General features: G+C 39.1%; 4 protein-coding genes and 1 pseudogene across 6 annotated transcripts; all 5 read left to right on the top strand.

Moving 5' to 3' along the window:
* Nucleotides 1-526: 526 nt before the first annotated feature.
* On the top strand, nucleotides 527-3,211 carry LOC113060814 (zona pellucida sperm-binding protein 3-like). Its single transcript, XM_026230016.1, has 8 exons — nucleotides 527-1,079; nucleotides 1,276-1,394; nucleotides 1,467-1,570; nucleotides 1,642-1,819; nucleotides 2,585-2,702; nucleotides 2,779-2,861; nucleotides 2,922-3,010; nucleotides 3,082-3,211. The coding sequence occupies exons 1-8, from the start codon at nucleotides 543-545 to the stop codon at nucleotides 3,159-3,161; spliced, it is 1,308 nt and encodes a 435-aa protein (XP_026085801.1). The 5' UTR covers nucleotides 527-542; the 3' UTR covers nucleotides 3,162-3,211.
* Nucleotides 3,212-5,790: 2,579 nt separating this feature from the next.
* On the top strand, nucleotides 5,791-8,529 carry LOC113060812 (zona pellucida sperm-binding protein 3-like). The gene is made up of 8 exons (XM_026230014.1): nucleotides 5,791-6,370; nucleotides 6,592-6,710; nucleotides 6,783-6,886; nucleotides 6,958-7,135; nucleotides 7,903-8,020; nucleotides 8,097-8,179; nucleotides 8,240-8,328; nucleotides 8,400-8,529. The coding sequence occupies exons 1-8, from the start codon at nucleotides 5,834-5,836 to the stop codon at nucleotides 8,477-8,479; spliced, it is 1,308 nt and encodes a 435-aa protein (XP_026085799.1). The 5' UTR covers nucleotides 5,791-5,833; the 3' UTR covers nucleotides 8,480-8,529.
* A 3,249-nt stretch (nucleotides 8,530-11,778) lies between these two features.
* On the top strand, nucleotides 11,779-14,438 carry LOC113060813 (zona pellucida sperm-binding protein 3-like). Its single transcript, XM_026230015.1, has 8 exons — nucleotides 11,779-12,330; nucleotides 12,559-12,677; nucleotides 12,771-12,874; nucleotides 12,947-13,124; nucleotides 13,830-13,947; nucleotides 14,024-14,106; nucleotides 14,167-14,255; nucleotides 14,329-14,438. Exons 1-8 carry the CDS (start codon nucleotides 11,794-11,796, stop codon nucleotides 14,406-14,408), a joined length of 1,308 nt encoding a protein of 435 aa, XP_026085800.1. The 5' UTR covers nucleotides 11,779-11,793; the 3' UTR covers nucleotides 14,409-14,438.
* A 5,737-nt stretch (nucleotides 14,439-20,175) lies between these two features.
* On the top strand, nucleotides 20,176-20,996 carry LOC113060811 (protein DVR-1 pseudogene; annotated as a pseudogene).
* Nucleotides 20,997-21,864: 868 nt separating this feature from the next.
* On the top strand, nucleotides 21,865-25,433 carry LOC113060810 (bone morphogenetic protein 2-like). 3 transcript variants are annotated; one of them, XM_026230011.1, is made up of 3 exons: nucleotides 21,865-22,920; nucleotides 23,519-23,643; nucleotides 23,716-25,431. In XM_026230011.1, the coding sequence occupies exons 1-3, from the start codon at nucleotides 22,590-22,592 to the stop codon at nucleotides 24,352-24,354; spliced, it is 1,095 nt and encodes a 364-aa protein (XP_026085796.1). In that variant the 5' UTR covers nucleotides 21,865-22,589; the 3' UTR covers nucleotides 24,355-25,431. The 3 variants fall into 3 exon arrangements, with proteins under 3 accessions (XP_026085796.1, XP_026085797.1, XP_026085798.1); XM_026230012.1 differs by having other exon boundaries at nucleotides 21,866-22,920; nucleotides 23,519-23,640; XM_026230013.1 differs by having other exon boundaries at nucleotides 22,568-22,920; nucleotides 23,519-25,433.
* Nucleotides 25,434-27,603: the final 2,170 nt, after the last annotated feature.

Here is a 27,603-nt window from a genome sequence, read left to right as displayed (position 1 = left end):
GCTGTTCTAATGCCACTCTATCCACTGCAGGTGGTCCATTGTTGAACAAGTAATGAAATGCTAAATTTTACCAAATTTTTTCCAATAATATACTAAAAACTATAAAAATTTATTACTTATGAATAATCGCTATTATTTATGTGATCTTATGTGTTTTTTAAATGACATTAACTGTTTTCCAGCCTGAAGCTCTAGAACAGTGATCCTCAAATCTGGCTCGCGAGATCCATTTTCCTGCAGAGTTTTGCTCCAACTCTAATCAAAGAAACCTCTGATTTTCTAAGAATCCTGAAGACAATATCTAGCAGACTCAGGTGTGTTTGATTAGGGTTAGAGCTAAACTATGCAGGGAAGTGGATCTAAAGAGTCAGATTTGAGGATCACTGCTCTAGAAAGTTCTCATTTGCTAATGAATAAACTCTACAAGCCCAGAGGAGAATCAAAGGTAATCAATTAAGCTGAAAGGTGAGGAGCCACCTTAATATAAAGCTGTACTTAATGACAAAGCTTAGCACTAGTGGACACTGTCAAAGTTTGTCAGTATGGGCTTTTTGCAAGGTGTATTAGTGGTGGCTGTGATTGTGGTATTTGACCTGAAGAATGCTTGGGGAAGTTTGAGACGCAGTCAAAGTCCAAGCAGCAAGAAGCCACAATCAACTTCAGCTTCCAGAGATCCTGCTCTTTCTTCTCAAGGGTTCTTGAATCCTTTCCAAAAGGCTTCTCAGTTCCAGAGTCTTGGCTACGGAGGATTTGCGCAAGAGCCTCTTGGTCTTCAGGAGAAGCAGCTGTTGCAGGGTCCAGTCAAGCCTTTGGACTGGAAGTTTCCCGTCGTTCCAGAGGTGCAACGTGAGTTGGCGGTGAACTTCCAGTTGAGGAAACCTGTGACTCCCAGTAGTGTGGCTGTTCAATGCAGTGAGGACCGGGTTCATGTGGAGGTAAAGAAGGATATGTTTAGCAATGGTCAACTGATCCAGCCATCTGGTTTGTCTATGGGAGGCTGTCCTGTTGTTGGTGAGGACTCTGCCTCTGGGGTGCTCATCTTTGAATATGCACTGCAGGACTGCAATAGTGTGCTGATGGTAAGAACTGTTACTGTATGTCTTCCTGGATTAACCAATAAAGGTTCTTCATTAGTGTCAATCGTTACCTTAATGTTAAACCAATCTTTTGGTTTCTGAAATCTGATAGCAATGCTGCTTTGGGGGACAGAAGGACTTTTAAACCTGAAGTGTATTTGAAAAGAACCTACTTGGTAACAACTTCCGTCTCTTACAGATGACTGCGGATGAGCTTGTCTATACCTTTGCTGTTACCTACACTCCTGTGGCATTTGTTGGCACGCCGATTACTCGTACTGAGGGAGCAGTTGTTGGCCTTCAATGCCACTATCAGAGGTGAGTGACCCTTCTGTTTCTTGTGGTGTTGTAACTGGAAGCCTGTTTAATTGGTATCTCCTTGAACTACAGGCTCCATAATGTGAGCAGTGATGCTTTGAATCCAACTTGGGTTCCTTATGCTTCAACGGAGGTTGGCCAGGACGTTTTGGTGTTCTCCATGAAGCTCATGCTGGGTTTGTGTAGTTTCTTTAGATCTTAAGCCTTGTGAATGATGCCGTGCCTAAGCTGTTCTTCCCTCTTGCAGATGACTGGTCCTATCAGAGGCCTTCAAATGTTTACTACTTGGGTGACATTATTAATATTGAAGCATCTGTGAAGGTGTACAACCACGTCCCCCTGCGTGTGTTTGTGGACCGCTGTGTGGCCACCCAAGTACCTGATGTGACTTCTGTTCCGAGATATTCCTTCATTGAGAACCATGGGTAAAGTCCTGTCACTTGATTCTCTAGAGCTGATTACATTTGTTCAGGGAGCACTTGGTACCTGAGAATTGGGTTGTCAAGTGACTACAGGTTTTGCTCCTCTTGGTGCTTATTGTCATGGCTGAGAATGACCGTCTCCTTGTTCATACTATCATCCTAAATGGCATGTGAGATTTTTGTCTGAAGTGTAGCTTGTTAGAAAAAAGCATATGCCAAAAGTCCCAGGCCACTTCATCTTAGGTTTTTGAAGTGTGGACCTGTACACATTAATGGCTAATGTTACCCACAATCTTCTGTGCTCTGGCAGGAATTGGTTCAATCTACGAACCTATTACGGTGTTAAAACCACAAACATGGTGACATGGGCAACTAGTTCTAAACCTCTGTTTGGGCATCAAGTTTAAATGCATGCAAAAATTAGCCATTCATCACATGAAGACCGTGACTGGCAGCTCAGTGTGGTATCTTTCTCTCCAGTAATGAAGTTAAGTTTTGTGGAGGATATTCACTATGGTGACCGCCCAGTTTACAGTGACCGGCTGTATGTGACTGTGACCGCAGTCTGTTAAAGAGTCAATTGTGTGACGTGAGCATTTGTCCCAAAGCTTAGCAAGTAGCCATAATGGGATGCAGCATGGATCATGGCACTTGGTGCATAAAGTTTGTTCTTGGGCTGCTCTCTTCTCACTCTTTCCCTGGGAATTAGGGTAAGGTCTGGTGACTTGATGATATAGACTCACTGAATTGTCACCCACTCTTTATCAGGTGCCTTGTGGATGCCAAGGCTACGGCTTCCAGCTCCCACTTCTTGCCTCGGACCCAGGAAGACAAGATCCGGTTCCAGCTGGAGGCTTTCATGTTCCAGGGAGGATCCAGTCCTTCTGTACGTATATTGACTGAATCCGCGTTCTCTTCCCATCTGCTTTGGTTTTGTGAACCCTTACTGGTGTCTCTTGCAGATCTACATAACGTGTACCGTGAAGGCCACTCTTGCTTCTGCACCCAGTGACGCTCTCCACAAATCCTGTTCCTTTTCCAACGGGTATGTTCATGCTGCTTAAGAACACGATGAAGCTGCCGCGTCTGATTGTTCTTGTTGCAGGTGGCTTGCTGCTGATGGGAACCACCAGGTTTGTGCTTGCTGTGACTCAACATGTGGTCCTGATGGTGGAAGTGATGCTCCTATTGGGGGTAGGTAGCTGCTTTTAAGATCTTTTGACACTTTATGTGCTCTACTTAACTTGGGTATTTGCTCTATCTAGGTGTTCATTGGGAAGGCAAGGCCTCACTCGGTCCTGTAATGGTTCAAGGGCGACAGAAGACTTTGGCTGGTCTTCAGTAAACTGGGCTGGGGGGGACCCATAGCTGTCTTGCAATAAACGGAAAAACCTATTGTTTCTGGTTTTCTTGTTACTTAACCAGTTTGGCTTTGAATGCGCTGGGAAAGTTGTAGTCCTACTGTTCTTTCTAGAACGAAGCGCTCCCTTTCTCCGTAGGGGAGTGTTAACTTTGGATTTAATGCCAGACCTACTGTGAACTTGGTTAAAGCTCAGTTTAACTAAGTGGAATCCACTGCCCATGATGCTATAACTTTTTCTGCCAATCCAGTCTCTGCCTCAAATTTTCTACCTCAGCACTCCCTTCCCTGAAGCACTGCAGCTCATTTGTACACATGGTGTACTTATTGCTTTGTGTCAGTTTTATTTCTCCTTGCATCAAGTAGAGTTTCTTTAGTTTCCCCATATTCCTTGATCTTCTGGACCAGGGTGGGGACCTGCTGGTACATACTCTTAGATCAATGGTTTGTTAAAAGTGCACTTCCGGTTTTTGATCGTCTCTCTTCTGGAATTTCACCTTCAGTTAGGACCAGTCTCCCAAGGGTGTTGGTTTCCTTTTGACATTAAGGACAAACCCAAGTAACTGCAACCCCTGCACCCAATAAGTTACCCATTTCTGGTAGACCTTTTGACTAGTTTCAGGTCACTTAGTCTTCATTTTAAAGCTTGTTTGCCAACATTTCATAAGTCTGAATAAATGTCAGTACATTTATTTGTCCCAAACTGTAAATGTTCATAATGATTTTATGCTAGGCTGGATGGTTGTGTATCTTTCTGCACAACCTTTTTCCATTTGTATTCTTTACATAGGGAGCTGCTAATAGCCATAGCTTGTGCTTTCAATTTGCTCGGTTTTGTCAAACACCACTTAAAACCCATTGATGCAACTTTTAACTCCTTTAGTGAACTTCTATAACGGTTTTGGACCATCTTGAATTGGGTGCAATACCTGTGAGTTGCTCTAAATGCAGTATTGCTATTCTCTGGTGTGTGACTACTTGTCCATTAAAAAAAATTAAATGCATGTCCTTGAATGTGTGCAGTTTTTAACATTGCCCATTTACTTCAATTTCTTCAGTAATGTCATTGGTATGATGTTTCAGATGTGAAATTACATATGTTAAATTGATAAATGAATTCTAGGGACAGTTTAGCAGTCGTTGGATATTAGTTGGGATGTGTCCCCCCTTAATTCTACCCCCCTGTTTCTGATGCATTAATCCAGAAAAGTGGAATGTATCTCTCTTGTGCTGTACTGTTGTAAGGTGTTTTTTTTTTGGTGCAGTAGATTGCTATAAATCATTGGCCACAATACTCCAATTGAAACAATATCTGCTAATGAAGGGATGGTTAAGCCAAAAACTAAAATTGCGCCATAATTTAGTCACTCGATCCTAGGTGCATATGACAACTTTCATCTGAATACAATTGGTTTTAAAAATGTCCTGGCTATTCCCAGCTTTATAATGGCAGTTGATGGGTGATATTCAATTGAAGTCCAGATTGAAATTAAATCTACTTAAGAAAAACATCTCTTTGGCCAAGCATTCAAATAATGCATTACATAATTATGATCTGCAGCTATATCTGATCAAATGCACATTATTATTCTTTAACTTGGGTTTAACTAATTAGTTTTACTTGGCTGAAACAGCAGCTACACTGATGTGCAGCTACCCAACCTGTAAAGTTGCTTTGCAAATAAACTTGAATTGAATTAAACTTCAAATTCCAAAAAACTGTCCATAAGCGCTCCACAAAGTTCTGGGGCTTCATAAAGGGGTTTTGAAGCGAATCAATGTGTATTTGAAAGAAAAATATCCATGTTTAAAACTTTATAAAATATAATCTCTAGCTTCTGCTAACCAGAACGTGTGTTCATGAGAGATTGGCTGTGGCAATGGACTGACCTGTTTCAGTTAATTTAAACGATTGCTACTGAAGCAGCCAATCAGAACACACTTTACTCCCCTCATGCATGAGAAGACTGTCGCCATTTAGTATGCAAAGTGCTGGAGAGATCTCTTGTAAGATAAAGATTATGGTTCATAAAGTTTTAAATATGGATGTTTCTGTTCCAAATACACATCGATTTAGTTCAGGAGACATTTATTAACCCCCTGGAGCCATGTTTTACTATTAATATTAATTTCAGTTTAGGATGACTGACTAATTTTAACGCTTCAAGAACTGATTTCAATTTAAAACTCAAAATCAACAACTTGTACTTTTTGATCAAATAAAATCCACAATTAATCCACACGACTCTAGTCCATCAGTTAATGTCGTGATGCAAAAACCTGCATGTTTGCAATAAATTAATCAATCATTTTAATTTAAGAGTCTATAATCTACAATATTGCTTCCTCCAGTAAAATAAAAGCTCCAACCTTATCAAAGAAACCTCTGATTTTCTAACAATCCTGATGACAATATCTAGCAGACTCAGGTGTGTTTGATTAGGGTTAGAGCTAAACTCTGCAGGAAAGTTGATCTCACAAGACAGATTTGAGGATCACTGCTCCAGAAAGTTCTCATTTGCTAATGCATAAACTTTACAAGCCCAGAGGAGAATCAAAGGTAATCAGTTAAGCTGAAAGGTGAGGAGCCGCCTTAATTTAAAGCTACTTAATGACAAAGCTTAGCACTAGTGGACACTGTGTCAAAGTTTGTCAGGATGGGCTTTTTGCAAGGTGTATTAGTGGTGGCTGTGATTGTGGTATTTGATCTGAAGAATGCTTGGGGAAGTTTGAGACGCAGTCAAAGTCCAAGCAGCATGAAGCCACAATCAGCTACAGCTTCCAGAGATCCTGCTCTTTCTTCTCAAGGGTTCTTGAATCCTTTCCAAAAGGCTTCTCAGTTCCAGAGTCTTGGCTACGGAGGATTTGCGCAAGAGCCTCTTGGTCTTCAGGAGAAGCAGCTGTTGCAGGGTCCAGTCAAGCCTTTGGACTGGAAGTTTCCCATCGTTCCAGAGGTGCAACGTGAGTTGGCGGTGAACTTCCAGTTGAGGAAACCTGTGACTCCCAGTAGTGTGGCTGTTCAATGCAGTGAGAGCCGGGTTCATGTGGAGGTGAAGAAGGATATGTTTAGCAATGGTCAACTGATCCAACCATCTGGTTTGTCTATGGGAGGCTGTGCTGTTGTTGGTGAGGACTCTGCCTCTGGGGTGCTCATCCTCGAATATGCACTACAGGACTGCAATAGTGTGCTGATGGTAAGAACCGTTATGTCTTCCTGGATTAACCAATAAAGGTTCTTCATCTGTGTAAATCGTTACCTTAATGTTAAACCAATCTTTCGGTTTCTGAAATCTGATAGCAAAGCTGCTTTGGGGGACAGAAAGTAGCTCTATGGCATGGCTGCTTATCCCCCCTTTTTTAAACCTGAAGTGTATTTGAAAAGAACCTACTTGGTAACAACTTCCATCTCTTACAGATGACTGCGGATGAGCTTGTCTACACCTTTGCTCTTACCTACACTCCTGTGGCATTTGTTGGCACGCCGATTACTCGTACTGAGGGAGCAGTTGTTGGCCTTCAATGCCACTATCAAAGGTAAGTGACCCTTCTGTTTCTTGTGGTGTTGTAACTGGAAGCCTGTTTAATTGGTATCTCCCTGAACTACAGGCTCCATAATGTGAGCAGTGATGCTTTGAATCCAACTTGGGTTCCTTATGCTTCAACGGAGGTTGGCCAGGACGTTTTGGTGTTCTCCATGAAGCTCATGCTGGGTTTGTGTAGTTTCTTTAGATCTTAAGCCTTGTGAATGATGCCGTGCCTAAACCGTTCTTTCCTCTTGCAGATGACTGGTCCTATCAGAGGCCTTCAAATGTTTACTACTTGGGTGACATTATTAATATTGAGGCATCTGTGAAGGTGTACAACCACGTCCCCCTGCGTGTGTTTGTGGACCGCTGTGTGGCCACCCAAGTACCTGATGTGACTTCTGTTCCGAGATATTCCTTCATTGAGAACCATGGGTAAAGTCCTGTCACTTGATTCTCTAGAGCTGATTACATTTGTTCAGGGAGCACTTGGTACCTGAGAATTGGGTTGTGTCAAGTGACTACAGGTTTTGCTCCTCTTGGTGCTTATTGTCATGGCTGAGAATGACCGTCTCCTTGTTCATACTATCATCCTAAATGGCATGTGAGATTTTTGTCTGAAGTGTAGCTTGTTAGAAAAAAGCATATGCCAAAAGTCCCAGGCCACTTCATCTTAGGTTTTTGAAGTGTGGACCTGTACACATTAATGGCTAATGTTACCCACAATCTTCTGTGCTCTGGCAGGAATTGGTTCAATCTACGAACCTATTACGGTGTTAAAACCACAAACCTGGTGACACGGGCAACTAGTTCTAAACCTCTGTTTGGGCATCAAGTTTAAATGCATGCAAAAATTAGCCATTCATCACATGAAGACCGTGACTGGCAGCTCAGTGTGGTATCTTTCTCTCCAGTAAGGAAGTTAAGTTTTGTGGAGGATATTCACTATGGTGACCGCCCAGTTTACAGTGACCGGCTGTATGTGACTGTGACCGCAGTCTGTTAAAGAGTCAATTGTGTGACGTGAGCATTTGTCCCAAAGCTTCGCAAGTAGCCATAATGGGATGCAGCATGGATCATGGCACTTGGTGCATAAAGTTTGTTCTTGAGCTGCTCTTTTCCCACTCTTTCCCTGGGAATTAGGGTAAGGTCTGGTGACTTGATGATATAGACTCACTGAATTGTCACCCACTCTTTATCAGGTGCCTTGTGGATGCCAAGGCTACGGCTTCCAGCTCCCACTTCTTGCCTCGGACCCAGGAAGACAAGATCCGGTTCCAGCTGGAGGCTTTCATGTTCCAGGGAGGATCCAGTCCTTCTGTACGTATATTGACTGAATCCGCGTTCTCTTCCCATCTGCTTTGGTTTTGTGAACCCTTACTGGTGTCTCTTGCAGATCTACATAACGTGTACCGTGAAGGCCACTCTTGCTTCTGCACCCAGTGATGCTCTCCACAAATCCTGTTCCTTTTCCAACGGGTATGTTCATGCTGCTTAAGAACACGATGAAGCTGCCGCGTCTGATTGTTCTTGTTGCAGGTGGCTTGCTGCTGATGGGAACCACCAGGTTTGTGCTTGCTGTGACTCCACATGTGGTCCTGATGGTGGAAGTGATGCTCCTATTGGGGGTAGGTAGCTGCTTTTAAGATCTTTTGACACTTTATGTGCTCTACTTAACTTGGGTATTTGCTCTATCTAGGTGTTCATTGGGAAGGCAAGGCCTCACTCGGTCCTGTAATGGTTCAAGGGCGACAGAAGACTTTGGCTGGTCTTCAGTAAACTGGGCTGGGGGGGACCCATAGCTGTCTTGCAATAAACGGAAAAACCTATTGTTTCTGGTTTTCTTGTTACTTAACCAGTTTGGCTTTGAATGCGCTGGGAAAGTTGTAGTCCTACTGTTCTTTCTAGAACGAAGCGCTCCCTTTCTCCGTAGGGGAGTGTTAACTTTGGATTTAATGCCAGACCTACTGTGAACTTGGTTAAAGCTCAGTTTAACTAAGTGGAATCCACTGCCCATGATGCTATAACTTTTTCTGCCAATCCAGTCTCTGCCTCAAATTTTCTACTTCAGCACTCCCTTCCCTGAAGCACTGCAGCTCATTTGTACACATGGTGTACTTATTGCTTTGTCAGTTTTTGTCTCCTTGCATCAAGTAGAGTTTCTTTAGTTTCCCCATGTTCCTTGATTATCTTCTAGACCAGGGTGGGCACCTGCTGGTACATACTTTTAGATCAATGGTTTGTTAAAAGTGCCCTTCCAGTTTTTGATCGTCTCTCTTCTGGAATTTCACCTTCAGTTAGGAACGGTCTCTCAAGGGTGTTGGTTTCCTTTTGACCTTAAGGACAAACCCAAGTAACTGCAACCCCTGCACCCAATAAGTAACCCACTTCTGGTAGACCTTTTGGCTAGTTTCAAGTCACTTAGTTTTCATTTAAAGCTTGTTTGCCAAAGTTTCACAAGTCTGAATAAATGTCAGTACATATTATATTTGTCCTGAACTGTAAATGTTCATAATGATTTTATCCTAGTCTTGATGGTTGTGTATCTTTCTGCACAACCTTTTAAGCCATAGCTTATGCTTTCAGTTTGCTCCATTTTGTCAAACACCACTTAAAACCCATTGATGCAACTTTAATTCCTGTAGTGAATGAACAGTTTTGGACTGTCTGGAATTGGGTGCAATACCTGTGAGTTGCTCTAAATGCAGTATTGCTATTCTCTGGTGTGTGTGACTACATATCCATTAAAAAATTAAATGTGTGTCCTCGAATGTGTGCAGTTTTTAACATGGCCCATTTACTTTAACTTCGGTAATCTCATTGGTATAACATTTCAGATGTGAAATTACATGTTAAATTGATAAATGAATTCTAGGGACAGTTTAGCAGTCGTTGGATATTAGTTGGGATGTGTCTCCCCTTAATTCTACCCCCCTGTTTCTGATGCATTAATCCAGAAAAGTGGAATGTATCTCTCTTGTGCTGTACTGTTGTAATGTGTGTTTTTTTTTTTTTTTTTTTTGGGGGGGGGGGGGGGGGTGCAGTAGATCGCTATAAATCATTGGCCACAATACTCAAATTGAAACTGCTAATGAAGGGATGGTTAAGCCAAAAACTAAAATCGCCCCATAATTTAGTCACTCGATCCTAGGTGCATATGACAACTTTCATCTGAATACAATTGGTTTTAAAAATGTCCTGGCTATTCCCAGCTTTATTACGGCAGTTAATAGGTGATAATTGAAGTCCAGATTGAAATTAAATCTACATAAAAATCTCTTTGGCTAAGCATTCAAATAATGCATTACATAATTTTGATCTGCGGCTATATCTGATCAAATACACATTATTACTCTTTAACTTGGGTTTGACTAATTAGTTTTACTTGGTTAAAACCGCAGCTACGCTGAGAAAAGATAATGTCGCCATTTAGTATGCCAAGTGCTGGGGAGATGGGAGAACCGGGGCGAAAGTAACACGGGACGAAAGTAACAAAGCGATTTTATGTGTCTTGCATCATTTCTTACAAATGTTAATTTGATATTATACCAAAAGAATATGTCAGAGTGAGGTTCAGAAAGACAGACAGAGGTCTGGTTTTATCCAGATGTTTTTGAGACGGTGTTTCTGGACATAGAGGAACATCTCTCTCTGGGCAGCTCCTACATCACATTTATATTTAGGTTTTAGCCATATCTTAGCCTGTACACCTCCACCTGTGAATTTGCAGTGTTTCCAGATGTTTTAATGCACATTTTTAATTCATGCATAAAAACAACTGGATGGAAACATAAATAGGCCTACTGTTACATTATGTTTAGAGTTTTTTTTATTATGCTAATGTGATTAAATTTTTATATTGTGCATTCTGTAGAATTGTTTTATTATTATATAAAAATACATTGAAATTTACAATAAAAAAAAATACAGTCAGGTTTTAAGACATCTGATGAAACTTAAACTTAAATTTAAAATGAAAATATGAAAATGTAATTTAATAATTGTTTTGAAAAGATAAAGGACAAAATATGTTTGCAGTTATTTATTAACAAGGTCACAATCAGGTATACTTAAGAAAAATAAGAGTAACAGCAAAAAATCTAGCTTGTATTGTTGTGTTACTTTTGACCCACCTGTGTGTTACTTTCGTCCCAACAGATGGGGTTGAAAGTAACAATGTGCAACTTATGTTCAAAGTGAAATTATACTGAAGTCTTTCTACATTTCTACAAAATACCACCTGGTATTGTTAGACCACACTTCTGAGTTACTTGCCACAGCAGAAATATATCTCTGTCTACAACATTATCTTTTAAAATGAAGTTTTTCTGACAAATGGTACTTTCGCCCCTGCTCTCCCCTATGAGAGGTGCAGTGCGGTACAGTTGTTAATATTGTTAACACCACTCTCGCATGGACCTGCATTCATCCATTAGTGTAAGATAAAGATTATGGTTCATAAAGTTTTAAATATGGATGTTTCTGTTCCAAATACACATCGATTTACTTCAGGAGACATTTATTAACCCCCTGGATCCATGTTTCACTATTAATATTAATTTCAGTTTTGATGACTGACTAATTTTAACGCTTCAAGAACTGATTTCCATTTAAAACTCAAAATCAACAACTTGTACTTTTTGATCAAACAAAATCTACAATTAATCCACACGACTCTAGTCCATCAGTTAATGTCATGTGATGCAAAAACCTGCATGTTTGCAATAAATTAATCAATCATTTTAATTTAAGAGTCTATAATCTACAATATTGCTTCCTCCAGTAAAATAAAAGCTCCAACCCTAATCAAAGAAACCTACCTCTGATTTTCTAACAATCCTGGTGACAATATTTAGCAGACTCAGGTGTGTTTGATTAGGGTTAGAGCTAAACTATGCAGGGAAGTGGATCTCACGAGTCAGATTTGAGGATCACTGCTCTAGAATGTTCTCATTTGCTAATGAATAAACTCTACAAGCCCAGAGGAGAATCAAAGGTAATCAGTTAAGCTGAAAGGTGAGGAGCCACCTTAATATAAAGCTACTTAATGACAAAGCTTAGCACTAGTGGACGCTGTGTCAAAGTTTGTCAGGATGGGCTTTTTGCAAGGTGTATTAGTGGTGGCTGTGATTGTGGTATTTGATCTGAAGAATGCATTGGGAAGTTTGAGACGCAGCCAAAGTCCAAGCAGCAAGAAGCCACAATCAACTTCAGCTTCCAGAGATCTTGCTCTTCCTTCTCAAGGGTTCTTGAATCCTTTCCAAAAGGCTTCTCAGTTCCAGAGTCTTGACTACGGAGGATTTGCGCAAGAGCCTCTTGGTCTTCAGGAGAAGCAGCTGTTGCAGGGTCCAGTCAAGCCTTTGGACTGGAAGTTTCCCATCGTTCCAGAGGTGCAAAGTGAGTTGGCGGTGAACTTCCAGTTGAGGAAACCTGTGACTCCCAGTAGTGTGGCTGTTCAATGCAGTGAGGACCGGGTTCATGTGGAGGTGAAGAAGGATATGTTCAGCAATGGTCAACTGATCCAGCCATCTGGTTTGTCTATGGGAGGCTGTCCTGTTGTTGGTGAGGACTCTGCCTCTGGGGTGCTCATCCTTGAATATGCACTACAGGACTGCAATAGTGTGCTGATGGTAAGAACTGTTACTGTATGTCTTACTGGATTAACCAATAAAGGTTCTTCATCTGTGTCAATTGTTATCTAAATGTTAAACCAACCTTTCAGTTTCTGAAATCTGATAAAGCTGCTTTAGGGAGAAAGTAGCTCTATGGCACGGCTGCTAAGATACCCCCTCTTTTTTTTTTAAACCTTAAGTGTATTTGAACCGAACCAACTTGGTAACATCTTCCTTCTCTTACAGATGACCGTGGATGAGCTAGTCTACACCTTTGCTGTTACCTACAGTCCTGTGGCATTTGCTGGCACACCGATTACCCGTACTGAGGGTGCAGTTGTGGGCATTCAATGCCACTATCAGAGGTAAGTGACTGACTGGAAGTCTTATTTTTATGCCGTGTTTCTTGAGGGGCTGCAACCGGAAGACTGTTTAATTGGTATCTCCTTGAACTACAGGCTTCATAATGTAAGCAGTGATGCTTTGAGTCCAACTTGGGTTCCTTATGCTTCAACGGAGGTTGGCCAGGATGTTTTGGTGTTCTCCATGAAGCTCATGCTGGGTTTGTGTAGTTTCTTTAGATCTTAAGCCTTGTGAAATGAGGCCATGCCTAAACCGTTCTTTCCTCTTGCAGATGACTGGGCCAATCAGAGGCCTTCAAATGTGTACTACTTGGGTGACATTATTAATATTGAGGCATCTGTGAAGGTGTACAACCACGTCCCCCTGCGTGTGTTTGTGGACCGCTGTGTGGCCACCCAAGTACCTGATGTGACTTCTGTTCCGAGATATTCCCTCATTGAGAACCATGGGTAAAGCAATGTCACTTGATACTCTAAAACTGATTAAGTCTTTTGTGCTATGAGAGGAATTGGTTCAATCTACAAACTTGCTAAGGTGTTAAACCCAAAAACATGGTTGACATGGGCAACTGCTTCTAAACCTCTGTTTGGGCATAAAGTCTTAAATGCATGCAAAAATTAGCCATTCCTCACATGGGGTGGTTTTGGCGCAGTGGATAAGATGCATGCCTTTGGTGTGAGAGACCCGGGTTCAAATCCACTATGAAACACCAATGTTTCCCTGAGCAAGACACTTAACCCCTAGTTGCTCCAGAGGCGTGCGACCTCTGACATGTATTGCAATTGTAAGTCGCTTTGGACAAGTGTCAGCTAAATGAATAAGTGTAAATGAAGACACTGACTGGCATCTGAATGTAGTATATTTCTCTCCAGTAAAGAAGTTACATTTTGTGGAAGATATTAACTATGGTGACCGCCCAGCTTACACTGACCGGCTTTATGTAATCGCAGTCTGTTAAAGAGTCAATTGTGTGACGTGAGCATTTGTCCCAAAGCTTAGCAATTAGCCATATTGTGATGCAGAATGAATCCTGGCACTTTATGCATGAAGTTTCTGTTCTTGAGCTGCTCTTTACACACGGTCCCTGAGAATTAGGGTAAGGTCTGTTGACTTGCTGCTATAGACTCTTTGAATTGTCACCCACTCTTTATCAGGTGCCTTGTGGATGCCAAGGCTACGGCTTCCAGCTCCCAGTTCTTGCCTCGGACCCAGGAAGACAAGATCCGGTTCCAGCTGGAGGCTTTCATGTTCCAGGGAGGATCCAGTCCTTCTGTACGTATATTGACTGAATCGGAGTCCTCTTCCCATCTGCTTTGGTTTTGTGAACCCTTACCGGTGTCTCTTGCAGATCTACATAACGTGTACCGTGAAGGCCACTCTCGCTTCTGCACCCAGTGACGCTCTCCACAAATCCTGTTCCTTTTCCAACGGGTATGTTCATGCTGCTTAAGAACATGATGAAGCTGCCGTGTCTGATTGTTCTTGTTGCAGGTGGCTTGCTGCTGATGGGAACCACCAGGTTTGTGCTTGCTGTGACTCAACTTGTGGTCCTGAAGGGGGACGTGATGCTCCTATTGGGGGTAGGTAGCTGCTTTAAGATCGCTTCTGACACTTCACATGCTCTACTTAACTTTGGTATTTGCTCTTTTCTAGGTGTTCATTGGGAAGGCAAGGCCTCACTCGGTCCTGTAATGGTTCAAGGGCGACAGAAGACTTTGGCGGGTCTTCAATAAATGGGGGGGCTGACTTTCAATAAATGAGGAAAACCTTTTCTGCGTCTCCTGTCTAGTTAAACCATTTGGATTGGTGCACTAAAGATGAGATTGATCTCCTTGCTAGTTTTACTTTATCTTTGCGATTCATTTGACCGCATAGATCATAACATAATCATAGATTGATTACAAACCTAGTTATTCAATGGCAGGCTCTAAGATCGCTTCGATCCTACCTCTCTGATCGCTACACTTATGTAAGGGGGGTCCATCTAATTTTTCACCTGTAAAATATGGATTGCCGCAAGGATCTGTCTTGGATCCTTCATTTTCAATCTACATGTTGCCCCTTGGTAATATTATTAGAAAATATGGGTTTAGTTTCTACTGTTATGTTGATGCTACTCCACTATATAGTTCAATGAGACCATCTGAGACTTGTGAGTCATCGAAGCTAACAGTGTGTGATCTAAAAATTTGGATGACCATTTTTCTCCTATTAAATTCCGAGAAGACCAATTACTCATTGAACCTAAAACCGTTCACAGTAGACTACAGTTTGCAACCAGATGGATGTACGGTTACTTCCTCTACAGTCAGATATCTGGGTCTTATGTTACTATACTTTTACTGGAAGTATGTATTCGTTCTATGGCATGACTATTAAAAAAGCTTTTTGCATGCTTTCAGTGTAGCGGAGGAAGACCTTCTTGGTAACAATTAGTCCTTTGCTGATGGCTGCGGATGAGATTGTCTACACCTTTGCTTTTAGCTAAACTTCTGTGGTATTTGCTGGCACTCCGATTACCTGTCCCGAAGGTGCGGTTGTTAATGTCCAATTCCACAATCAAAGGTAATTGACTGGATGTGACTTTCAGCATGGTTTCTTGTTTGCACCCATTCACTGCAGAGGATCCATTGGTGAGCAAGTGATGCAATGATACATTTCTCCAAATCTGATGAAGAAACAAACTCCTCTAAACCTTGCATAATCCGAGGCAAATGATCAGACCATGATGTTCAGAAATCAAGCACTGCTTACGTAAAATCTATCAGGAGCTAATCTGTAAATCAACCTCTTTTCCTTCTCAGGTTATTGCAACACATCACATCAAAACAATGGGAAAGATTAGGAATGATTTTGGGTCCTTCCAGCAACCACCCATTGCTGTTTTCCACCGTTCAACTAAACGCCACATCACAGTCTATGTAACTGATGTGTTTAGCTGTGATAAAGGTTGTTATCTTCCTCATCCACCTCACAGATGACCCAGCGAGGTGCCAGACACCAGATGATTGTTTGTGGCATTGATGTAACGTCTAGAAGAGCTTCAGGCTGTAATTATGTGAAGTGTTCATCAAGGAGATAGACACCGTGAAGATGAATGTTCCCCCGGTGCAAAGTCTGATGAAAAATCGTCTCTGTGAATGTAAGCTGTAACCTTAAAAGCATTCAGAATCATCCAAACCATGATCATGCAGTGAAGCTTCTCCGTATTGATTCAGGAGGTTCTCACCTCCTTGCGTTTCTCCAGCATGAGTGTTAAACAACTGCAGCGTTTATGTGGTTAACTCCTGCGTGTCACGTTGCATCAAATACAGCAGATGCATACTTGCATGACCAATACTTATTGATACTGTAATTTTACTGAGCTTTATTTGCTTCCATTGCAGGTCTGGCTCTCAAAAGGTGCTTAGTAATAGAGATACATACTAATATGTCATTGAAAACACTGGTTTGTTCAGAATGCCATACAATAATAATATTTTGTGTGAAAAATAAATTGTGAAGTAAGTCATGAGTCAAGAAAGCGATATTAAAATTGGGATATATTTCTAGTTTATTCATCAAACTGAAAAAGGAAGGTTCATGCGGAGAGAAAAACAGCATACTGCTAAAATAATGTAATTTTTATTCCGAACTGTTTCAAAAATGCTGAATTATATTTATTTGATTTGTGTTTGCGACATGGATTTAGTAAAGCAATGAGTTTTTTTGACAACAATAGAAGATGATACATTTTCAAATCTTTATCTGTGCATATTGTGTACTGTTTAACATTTGATTTTAAGAACATACTGTATGCAGTAAACTAAATAACCAATATCAAGTCCACTAGCTTCACCCTAACCTATACCTAAAGACATGGTACATTTCGATAAAAATAAAATGTAAGTATTTATTTCAGTAATTATATCTTTACAGTGTGTGCTGCATGAGCATTCATCATAATGTTCATGTGACAACAATGCAACATACTGTTTGAAATGTTTACTAATGTTATTACAAATAATAATAGTATGCAGTAAACCTTTTTTACTTTTACTAAAAATAGTCAAAGTAAATTTATAACAGCATTCATTACAATTGTTCTAAGTATAGACTCCAAGCCAAATTTCCGAAGACTAATTTGAAATCTTTGAGTATTACAGATATGAAATGTGTGTTTAAGTACACATTTAATTATATTTATGCTATATATCAATATATATTCTAATATCAGGGTTATTATTGTTACTCAAAAAAAGTTACATGAAAAAAAACACATGAACATTAACTGAATTAATAATAATAAAATATAAAAAATATAAGCCATTGTTTGATCATTTTATTAATGAAATGTATTCACATTTTATTTCAGCTATAACATATCTCATTTTCACTTACTTTTAATTTGAAGAACTAACACTAAAACGTCATAACAAACTAATAAAAAAACTACTAAAACAAAAACAAGAAATACTAATATTTTAACTATACTTAAAGTGAAAACAGGAAAATATAAAAATAGAATCTAATTCAAAAAACAATTATATGTTAATGATAATACAGTAGATATACAGAGGAACCGGAAAAAAAAAAAACAAGAGGAGGATATTATTTACGGACATTATGAGATATTACTCAGACTTAAGCTCTAGGGAGAGGTGGGTGACAGTCATAATTTGAAGGGGAAGGTAAACAGTGAAAGGTGAGCTTTTGGGCTTAATTTGGTCAAATTCCCCATTACACAGAATATTTTTTAATATCAAGTGAAATGTGAGGTTTGAAAAACATCATCACAGTGAAGCTGACATCACTTTGAGGAATAATGGAGCACATCTTCTCTGCGTCCTGTGTGTGTGAAACTGAAGATCAGGAGGGAAACCTCAGAGCACAACGTGTGTTTGTGATGAATGACGGGGTGAACACAATGTCATGTTATTCAAACGGCCGTATTTCATATCCTGACAAGACCACACACAATATTGTGTTTCCAGTGACAATGCTCGCGCTGTAACCTCACACCGCACCAGTGACTGTTTCTCCAGCATTAGCATTTTGCATGTCATGTATTTAGCATATATATGTTTTTAACAGTTAACAGTTACATAATTTTATGTCATTTCTTTGTAGATTTTGAGGTCAAGCATGGAAAGAAGCATGCAAAGCAACAACCTTATATTATTATTATTATTATTATTATTATTATTATTATTGAATATATTTTATATAATTTCTAAATTTTTATATAAATATTTATAAAAATAAACTGTCCGTTTACAACAAAAATTATAATTTCTGTATATATTTATATATTTCTTTTGGATATCACACACACACATCCCACATATATTTATATAATTTAGCTTATTTGTTTTTATATATTGTTTTTATTATTATTATAATTATTGTGCATATTCATCATCATCATTGTTTTTGGATTTTTTTGTTTTATATTTAATATAATTTAAATATTTTCAATTATTGTTATTTAAAATTGTTCTAATTTATTATATATTTAATTATTATTATATATATTATTAATAATATATATATATATATATATATATATATATATATATATATATATATATATATATATATCATATATTAGTAGTAGTAGTAGTAGCAGTAGTAGTATTTATAATATTTTGTAAAATATTTAATGTGTTACATAATTTATATATTCTCAGTTTTCATTCAAATATATATTGATATAATTTATTTTATTTTATTTACTTTATTTATTGGAAAATATGTTATTTATTTATTTATTTATTTATTTATTTATTTATTATTACTAATAATTACCATTATCTTGTATTTATGTAATTTATTTATTTATAATAAATAATAATGTCAACTCCAAGACTTTGCTCTGCAGGGTCTGTTTACAGCTTCTAGCGTTCATTTTTCATGCATTGATGGAATGCTGCCCCAGAGTTCAGCCAGGAACCTGTTATCAGGAAGAGCCTGATGCATCAATCCATTGTGTCTCGTCAGAGTCTTTACATGACTGCAGGAATGTGTCTGATGAAGAACATGAACACTCTGATGCCGAGGAAGGATCCTGAACAGACGGACCGAGAGCTGTTGTCTGATGACGAGTGTGAAAATGATCATAAATCCAGCATCAAAAATCCCACACCAAGGTTAATCAGAGAAGAAATTGTTTGTTTCATCATACATGAAAAGATTTATATTTTTTATATTTATTCTAGTATTTTTAGAGTGATGTGTCACATTGTGCTCAGAGTTAAAACCATCGTCAGCAATCAAAACACAAACAGTGACCCTCTGATCTGGACACAGACGAGATCTGGTGGCTATGGTGTCCTCGGAATTAGAGAGAAACAGACTAACATTAGCGTAGATGCCATTCTTCTACATAGGGTGTTATGGGAAGTGTTTCCGGTTCCGGTTTACCTAATTAATGCAGCCTAAAAATCCTTTAACGGATTTGGATATTAAAAGCATATTAGTATGTTATGTGTAAGTCAGGTTAAAGAGATGGGTCTTTAATCTAGATTTAAACTGCAAGAGTGTGTCTGCCTCCCGAACAATGTTAGGTAGGTTATTCCAGAGTTTAGGCGCCAAATAGTAAAAGGGCATCTTAGACAGTGTTCTAGGTTATTACATGCAGAGTTTTTAGGTCCTATAATTAACACCACTGGTTTTTTTTTTCAGAATTTAGCAGTAGGAAATTACTCGTCATCCAGTTTTTATATCGACTATGCATTCAATTAGTTTAATCTGAGCTGCTCCACGTTGATTTTATAGCTCTTATACTCTTACTGTATGACATCCATTGACTCATTATCATTTTTTCTTCTTTTTTTTTTTCTTTTTTTTAGGTTGGGGATTTTAGGAGTTGATTATTAACATCAGCTTAGAAAATCCTAAATGTAAAAAAAATAAATAAGAATGTTTAAGCACAATAGTTCGTTAATCAGTAAATATTTAATCAATATATTATATACATATTTTTTTTTTATTGTAGCACTGTATCAGAATGCTTTATTTTTATGCTTTATCCTTGTTTTGAATTAAAATATTTTTATACAAAAATATTCAAATCATTATGACATTCATTATGCCCATACTAGAAATAACTAGGCACTACATGCAAAACATTTAATGCATTGGTCAATTTTGAGATTTTCATCTTCATAATTTGTGGTTTATTACTGTAGGGAGAAAACATCCAAAATACATCTTTAAGTGTGTATTCTATTGAACTATATCTATTCCTGTCTGTACAACTCTTCTTTAAAGGCTGTTTTATTCCCTTCTATATTCTGAATGTTGTTGAGGGGTTTGTTCAAATATTGTTCACCTGTTATTTCCATTTTCACTTTGTCTTTTGATTTCATTATGTATTTTTAAATGCCATTTCCTCAAAAAGAGTATCTTCATCTCAGCAGCACTTACATACAGCAAAATTCAGTTTTATTCCTATCCATATTCTAAAGGTTGTGTTTGTTCATATCAGAGACTCTTTTTTTTTTCTTCCCGAGTGTTGACATAGTTTTTTGATTCATGCATCAGTGATTTTAAAAGACATTGGAGAAGTCCCAAATCCCCTCTGTAAAAACATTCATGTCAGCAAAATTAAAATTCATTCAATGCGCCGATTTCCGTTCTGGAATGTTATCCAAATTAGCAAATGTTTAATTAGATACATATCCCAATGAGGAATTAAACTGAAGCTTGTAATATAATTTATACCACCTTTTCACGTTATATTCAAAAGGTTCTGTGGAACAGGAATGACCCACTTGCAGCATCACACAAAGCTTGTTTTCCCCCAAACAGGTAGTCTGATCTCTGCTCCAGCCGTCCACTGCTTTAATTGTGTGAGAAAGCATCTGTTTTTCAACATGTCGGTGCTGGAGGATGTTGAGCAACTCTCCTTTGCGCAGCTGGAAATGAAGCTCAAACAGGATCTGGCTCACCTGGGACCACGTGTTTTCAGCGTGGACCTGTACAGGGTTTTAAGGACCACACTGAAGGGAGTGACTCAGGACCCCAGCCGTAAATTACTCCTGTCTCAGTCGCTCGGGCCTGGTGCACACGCTTCTGTGCATGTCAATCTGACCGATCTGGGTAAAACCTGGAGAAAGTCAGGCAAGAACTACGGGATGCATGTTGAATTGCAGCAGCACGCTTCAGGAGCATGCATATGTGGAAAGCACACATTCACAGCTCCAAATTGCTCGGATACAAGAGTTGTGCACATCTCTGGTGGTGGTGTCATTGAATCCGTTTCAGTAAGGTCCAGAAGAACCCGAAAGTTTGAATGGGACAAACCACGCCATCCTGCAGACACTGGTCCATTCGTTTGATCCTAAAGGGACGCCTCAGGCCTGCTGCGCTCCCTTTAAACCGTCCCCCATCTCCATGCTGACAATAATGATAATGTGGTTCTGAGACATTATGAAGACACGGTGGTGGATGGGTGTGGAAATTAATTTTAAATGCAAAAATATTTCTCAAAGATTAAAATGGTTAATGGTGCTTCATAACTGCTTTAATAATATTGTGATTCTTTTGAGAAATTGAGGACATGGTGGTAGAATGTGGATGCATAAGACTGACCTGTTATGCAAATATCTTAAAAATAAACTTTGAGTGCTTAGAGCGCTATATAAATTATTATAATAAATTCCTTTTTTTATTCTAACATGGGCTTACATTTTTTTAATATTTTAGATATGTGAAATGTTAACGTTTTGATGCATTGGACCTGGATCACAACCTGTATACATTTCATATCATGAGAACAAATAAAAGTCCTAGTCTTAAATTATTAGAGTCTCCTACTTCACATTATCTTTTGTTGCCACAAGTTGGCGCACTGACTCCGAATATGATCGCTAGTGAGCGTCCTTTTTTAATTTAAAGTTACTTATTAATGTCTGGGATCTAAATGTAGCTATTCTAAATGATAGATCAATGATTAATTGAATTATAAGACAAAAGTAATGGAAATTCCTAAGTATGTTTTATTAAATGTAATACGAATAAAGCAGAAACTTCCCATTTTTTTCCCCCAGGTCGATCTCTGAGCTCTCCAAAAGCGCATCTCCCCACACGAAGCCCTTAATATCCAGAGTTGATGAATTTTGTCATGACATGAGAGGGTTAAAGACACGAGGAAAGAGAGAGAGAGAGAGAGACGCTTTTGCACACTTGCGCGCTGCGCGTGAAGGACACACACATACCCAAACCCTCGTCGCGAGACTCGCGACTTGTTTCACTCCTCGCCAAGAAAGAAGCTTTTTATTTGTCAGTGAAGTGGACTTTATACGCGTACATCCCTCCGTTTCGACACCTACGGCTCGTCTTTGTAAAGCGGTGACGGTTGAATGTGTGTGAGAAGAGGCGGGCGCTCCTGTGGAAGTCTCCCACTGTTTTCTTCAGATAAACAGCTTTCTTTGTTGATCTCTAATAGATGGAGCTGAGTGAAACGGGGATTTATAAAAGAGGAGCAGCTTATAACTGCGTTGAGCATCAATGTGCCATGAACAGAAGATCAGCTGCGCTTTTGGAGTTTAAACTGAACTTTATCTGAAGGTCCTGCACTTGTACACCTACGGAGAGTGTCGCGAATGCACTCGATCGAATCCGTTTTGTCCTTCTCGTTTAAGAGATTTTAGGTTTTTACGTTTATAAGTACGACTTTCACGCTTTGTGTTATTTTAAGAGCGCAGATCTATTATTATGACAGGTTTTGGCTCACGGAGCCTCTCCTATCCAGATGGATCTAGCGCAGAGCTGCGTTCCTCCGTGAAGCGGCTCTCAAGGTGTCTCTGATGCACGAAGGATCCTCTAAACGCTCACGATGGCTCGATCAAACACGGAATATGGTCACATCTCCTGGCCCGAGCCCATCTGATCTCGTTCGTCTCTGATCTGACAGGTTTAGCGCGGTGATCATGGTCTCCTCCGGCTGCGCTCTGATGGTTCTGATGGTCACTCAGGTGTTCTTTGGAGGCTCCAGTGGACTCGTGCCCCAGACCGGCCGCTCCTCTCTGTCTCGGGACGTCCTGCACGCGTTTGAACTTCGACTTCTGAGCATGTTTGGACTCAAACACAGACCGAGGCCCAGCAGGTCTGCGGTGGTTCCGCAATACATGATGGACTTGTTCTCGATGCACTCGGTGAACGCGGAGCAGAACAACAGCAACAGACCCAAGGGATCTTTAGGGAAAGGCTCGGAAAGATCTGCGAGTCGCGCGAATACAGTCAGGAGCTTCCACCATGATGGTAAGCAAGTGTTTTCTTCACGAGCTCTCCCTCTCCACCACCTTTTCGAAATTCTTGCTTTTTTTTTTTTTTTTTTTGCTTTTTTCCTTCTTCTTCTTATCGGCTTTATCCTTCATGCCTGACAGGACTGTTTGATGAGGAAATGGCAGTTTATTTATATAAAGAAAAAAAAGTCCCATATACACCTGTAGCTATATTTATAGGGTTACAAGTGCATTTTTTTTCTCTCTCATGATTAAATACATTTTTACATTTGTAAATTGTTTTAATGTATATTTAATTCGTTTTTATACTAATATTACTAATAATATGTTTTAATATCATTAAAGAGAAATTGAGTTGCAAGTGATTTTTTTTTTAAGTTTTACATAAATGTTAAATGGATGGCATGCAACATGAACTAGAAGTGCCCTTTTGCGTTAAGTTTACTCCCTTTTAAATAATAATGTTGTGTTAACCGTGATAAGCAAAACAACAATCAAGCATTTTAACCAGTGTGTCCAGTGAGAGGTCAGTAAAAGTCATTGAGTGTAAACAAGACGTTCGACAGAGTACAAGCCAAAGCTTCCCATAAACGTTACGACTGGTTTTCTTCCAGAATCCATGGAGGACCTGTCCAGTTCGAGCGGAAAGACGACTCAGCGGTTCCTCTTCAACCTGAGCTCTATCCCGGGCGAGGAGTTCGTGACGTCAGCGGAGCTGCGGATTTTCCGAGAGCAGGTCGTGATCAACGGCAGCGAGGGATTTCACCGCATTAACATTCACGAGATCTTCAAACCGTCCGGTTCCTTTCAGGAACCCATCACGAGACTCCTGGACACCAGGCTGGTTCAGCACAGCTTGAGCAAGTGGGAGAGTTTCGATGTGAGCCCCGCGGTCACGAGGTGGACTGCGGATGGGCATCCCAACCACGGCTTCGTGGTGGAAATAGTTCACCCGGATCATGCGGAAGAGGACTCTAAAAGACACGTCCGCATCAGCAGATCCCTGCACGACAGAGAGGACACCTGGCCCCAAATCAGGCCCCTGTTGGTGACCTATAGCCACGACGGGAAGGGAAACGTGCTGCACTCTCGCGAGAAGAGGCAAGTGCGGACAAACAAACAGCGGAAGAAGCACAAAGCCAACTGCAGGAGACATTCCCTCTATGTGGACTTCAGCGACGTGGGGTGGAACGACTGGATAGTCGCCCCGCCGGGCTACCATGCCTTTTACTGCCAGGGCGAGTGTCCGTTTCCACTGGCAGACCACCTGAACTCCACCAACCATGCTATTGTACAGACACTGGTGAACTCGGTGAACAGCAACATCCCCCGGGCCTGCTGCGTTCCCACGGACCTGAGCCCGGTTTCGCTGCTCTATCTGGACGAATACGAGCGGGTGATCTTAAAAAACTACCAGGACATGGTCGTAGAGGGCTGCGGATGCCGCTGACGCCTGGACGTCTACAGACACTTTATTTTTCCCAATACTAAACTTTATTTATAATAAAGTAAAACACATATTTTGCAAAAGTATATAAAGATATATTTATGTTCACTATTGGGAAAATAAATATTTTAATCAGAGCTAAACGAACTATTTCTGATGTACGTTTCGATCTGCACATGAAGTATCCATATTTTATATTTATTTCTACTGCAATATTTTTTATTGAATAGTTGGAGACACTTTACAATCCCATTTGCTTACATTAGTTAATGCATTAACTAACAATGCAAATCAAACACCATTAACATTAGTTATTTATATATTTATTGCTAGTTCATGTTAGCTCAAAAAATGTTTTAGTACATATTGAAATTTACATTGATTGATAAATGATTTAAAAAAATAATTAAAGTATTTTGTATTGTTAGTAACTAATGTATTGTTTTTAACAAATGGAACCTTATTGTAAAGTGTTGCCATATTTTTAATTCATAATTAAACAAAATAGCTTTGTCGTACAAAAAAAGTTTCCTCATGCAATGCAAAATGCAAAGAGCTACTGGTTTGGAGGAAATGCATTAAATGCATTAAAATATATTTCAAAGCACTTACCATTTTAATTGCATTGGCCAAATCTGACCGAATTCCTTCAAACAAAAAAGCATGCAGTGCATGAGTTCTCAATGCAGTTGGAGCCAGTGTTTAAGAGATGCAGTAGTAAATGTGAATGCACTTATTATTTCAAACCAATGTAACAGGTAGTTGACACTGAATGCTCAGGAAATTAGCCGGTGAGAGTTTATTCCCACAGTATGAGCTCTTGAAATCAACCTCTTGCCTGGAGACAATGACTATTGTGTTTCTTCCCACAGGTCCTTATGTGCTGGTTGCGTAAATGTGGCTTCCTCCAGCTTTATATTGAAGCCTCGCTAATTAAGAGCCATTCACTACATGGCGCTCTAAAGTCAAGAGCTAGGAAGTGTTTAATTGGAGGGACGTTGTTTAAAACGTGAGGATTGCCATGTAATTAAGTTATGTAATTAAAGAGTGCAGAATGCAAAATGTATACGCTAACAGAAACAAATATAGCATGACGTTCTTTTAAAACTTAAAAAGTCAAAGTTCAATGAAAAAAAAAAATATATATATATATATATATATATTTTTTTTTTTAACCATTGACATGATTTTATTTGTTAGTACAGCTGCACCCTTTAGGCTCCATAATAGTTTCTGTTTTAGAACCGAAATCACACATTTCTGAAAATATATGACTTTATCCTTATATAGATTTTATGTGCAATTTTTAAATTGAAGAATATTCAGAGTACGTGGCCTTTAGCGAGGTCTACTTATCCTCGTGTGAATCATTCTCCAATTTGGCCCTAAAAAATATAGTCTGTGAAGAAACAGAGCGTTTATTGGCTTGTCCTGAGGTTAAACATGCGTCAAAGGAATCACAACTTGACTTTCTTATGGATCATAAAGCAAAATTGTGAGAAGTACGGCTTTCCTCTCGTAAGGCAGGTTTCTCTGAAATATAACTTGTTACGCACCGCTGCTAGAAATGCCTTGATGTCGAAACGATTTGAAAACGAACAGTTTGAGTTCATTAAGGGGTCGGTAACAGTATGGTGCTGGGCCACAGGCATATGCACGCTTCAAATGAACATGTATGGTTTACAGATTTTGGGAAGGCACACCCAATCAAGATGGTTACTGAGAGCAATACGTGCATGCAGGGTTTCAGCTGTGCAGATAAAACTATCGAAACGTGCTCGCGAAGAGTTTGATTTTCATGACAACGCGCAGATGTTACGATGCCCTGGATTCCTTTGACATTCCTTAGATAAGGTGGCCAACACGATCGTCTTTATGATTCATAATTACTGCGGAGATTGCTTTAATGACCGAGATAAGAGCAAAGAATGCAGAGAACCGTCATCTGTGATGGCAGGAACGATAATCACCTGCTTCACATGTGATTCACAGCCAAGTGCCATGACACAATTCGACCTCGATCTGATTGGAAAATGATAATGGTTTTTAAAGAAGCTTACATAAACGGAGATTGATTTGTATATAATAAGCCTATCTGGCTTACTACTTGTCATCAAGGTTTTCGGTAACACTTTATATATAATGCATTATGAAATCTATTTTTAATGCATTAATTATGCAGCTTATAATGCATTGTATAAATAATTGTTAAATACTTACCCATACATTGTTACACCGTTAGAAAGTAAAATGCATTAAAACACATGACGCACAACTAAATATTATTATGCATTTTAAATGTGATTACAATTATTTATGAAAATTACAATGTGCATTAATACTTTTATAATGTATTATACATTAAGGCTTCAAGTAAAGAGTTATCAATTTATTCTGTCAAATAATTGTTTCTGGCTTTAAAAAAAAAATGCTCTTAATGCTTGTCATCAAAGTTTATTCAGGAACATTTGAAGCTTTTATATATAATGCTTTATGAAAGTTTTTTTTTTTAAATGCATGTGCATTGCAGTGCAGCTTATAATGAACTGTATGATCTTATCAATAATTGTAACTATAGTTATACAAGAAAATACTATAATGCATTAAAACGCATAACGAACAAGCATATTCAGATGCATCAAGAAATCTGCAAATATATGGTTATAATTAACAATGAAAAATATATAATTCAGTATAACATACATCATATAATGAATTAACTATAAAGGCTTAAATATCTGTATGTATTTTGCAAATGGTTTGTTGCAGTGGTTCTCATCTGGTTTTGCTTGATGATACAGATTATTACTTTAAATTGTGTTTTTAATGTCTTTTGGTGATTTCATGCTTCCAGCAGCCGAATATCAATCTCATAAAATGCATTGTGTTCAGTACAAACCTTGTTTATCCTAATATTTAATGTCATCTGCATTTTATTTATTTATTTTTTGTTCATGCCTTTTAATATAATTTGAATACTAGTAACTGATGAATTTGTGCTGAAATACTCTTTGTATGGTCTCACGACCTTTGTGATTAACCCATAAAGATATGAGAAGTGTTTCTCTCATTCAAAAGCTGATAAGCCTGTTTATATTGCTAGTTATACTATGCATGTCAGTCCAGTTAAGAACCACTGATGCAATATGAAGTTCATCATGTATTGTGTCACGTGACCTGTGGTTGCACATGTGCACATGTGACTGGCTCGGCTGGAACACCAGCAGGCCTTGATTTCAGGCGAGTTTGATG

This window comes from Carassius auratus, chromosome 42 (assembly GCF_003368295.1).
Source record: "Carassius auratus strain Wakin chromosome 42, ASM336829v1, whole genome shotgun sequence".
Classification (NCBI taxonomy): Eukaryota; Metazoa; Chordata; class Actinopteri; order Cypriniformes; family Cyprinidae; genus Carassius; species Carassius auratus.
This window is presented reverse-complemented; position numbering and strand designations above follow the sequence as displayed.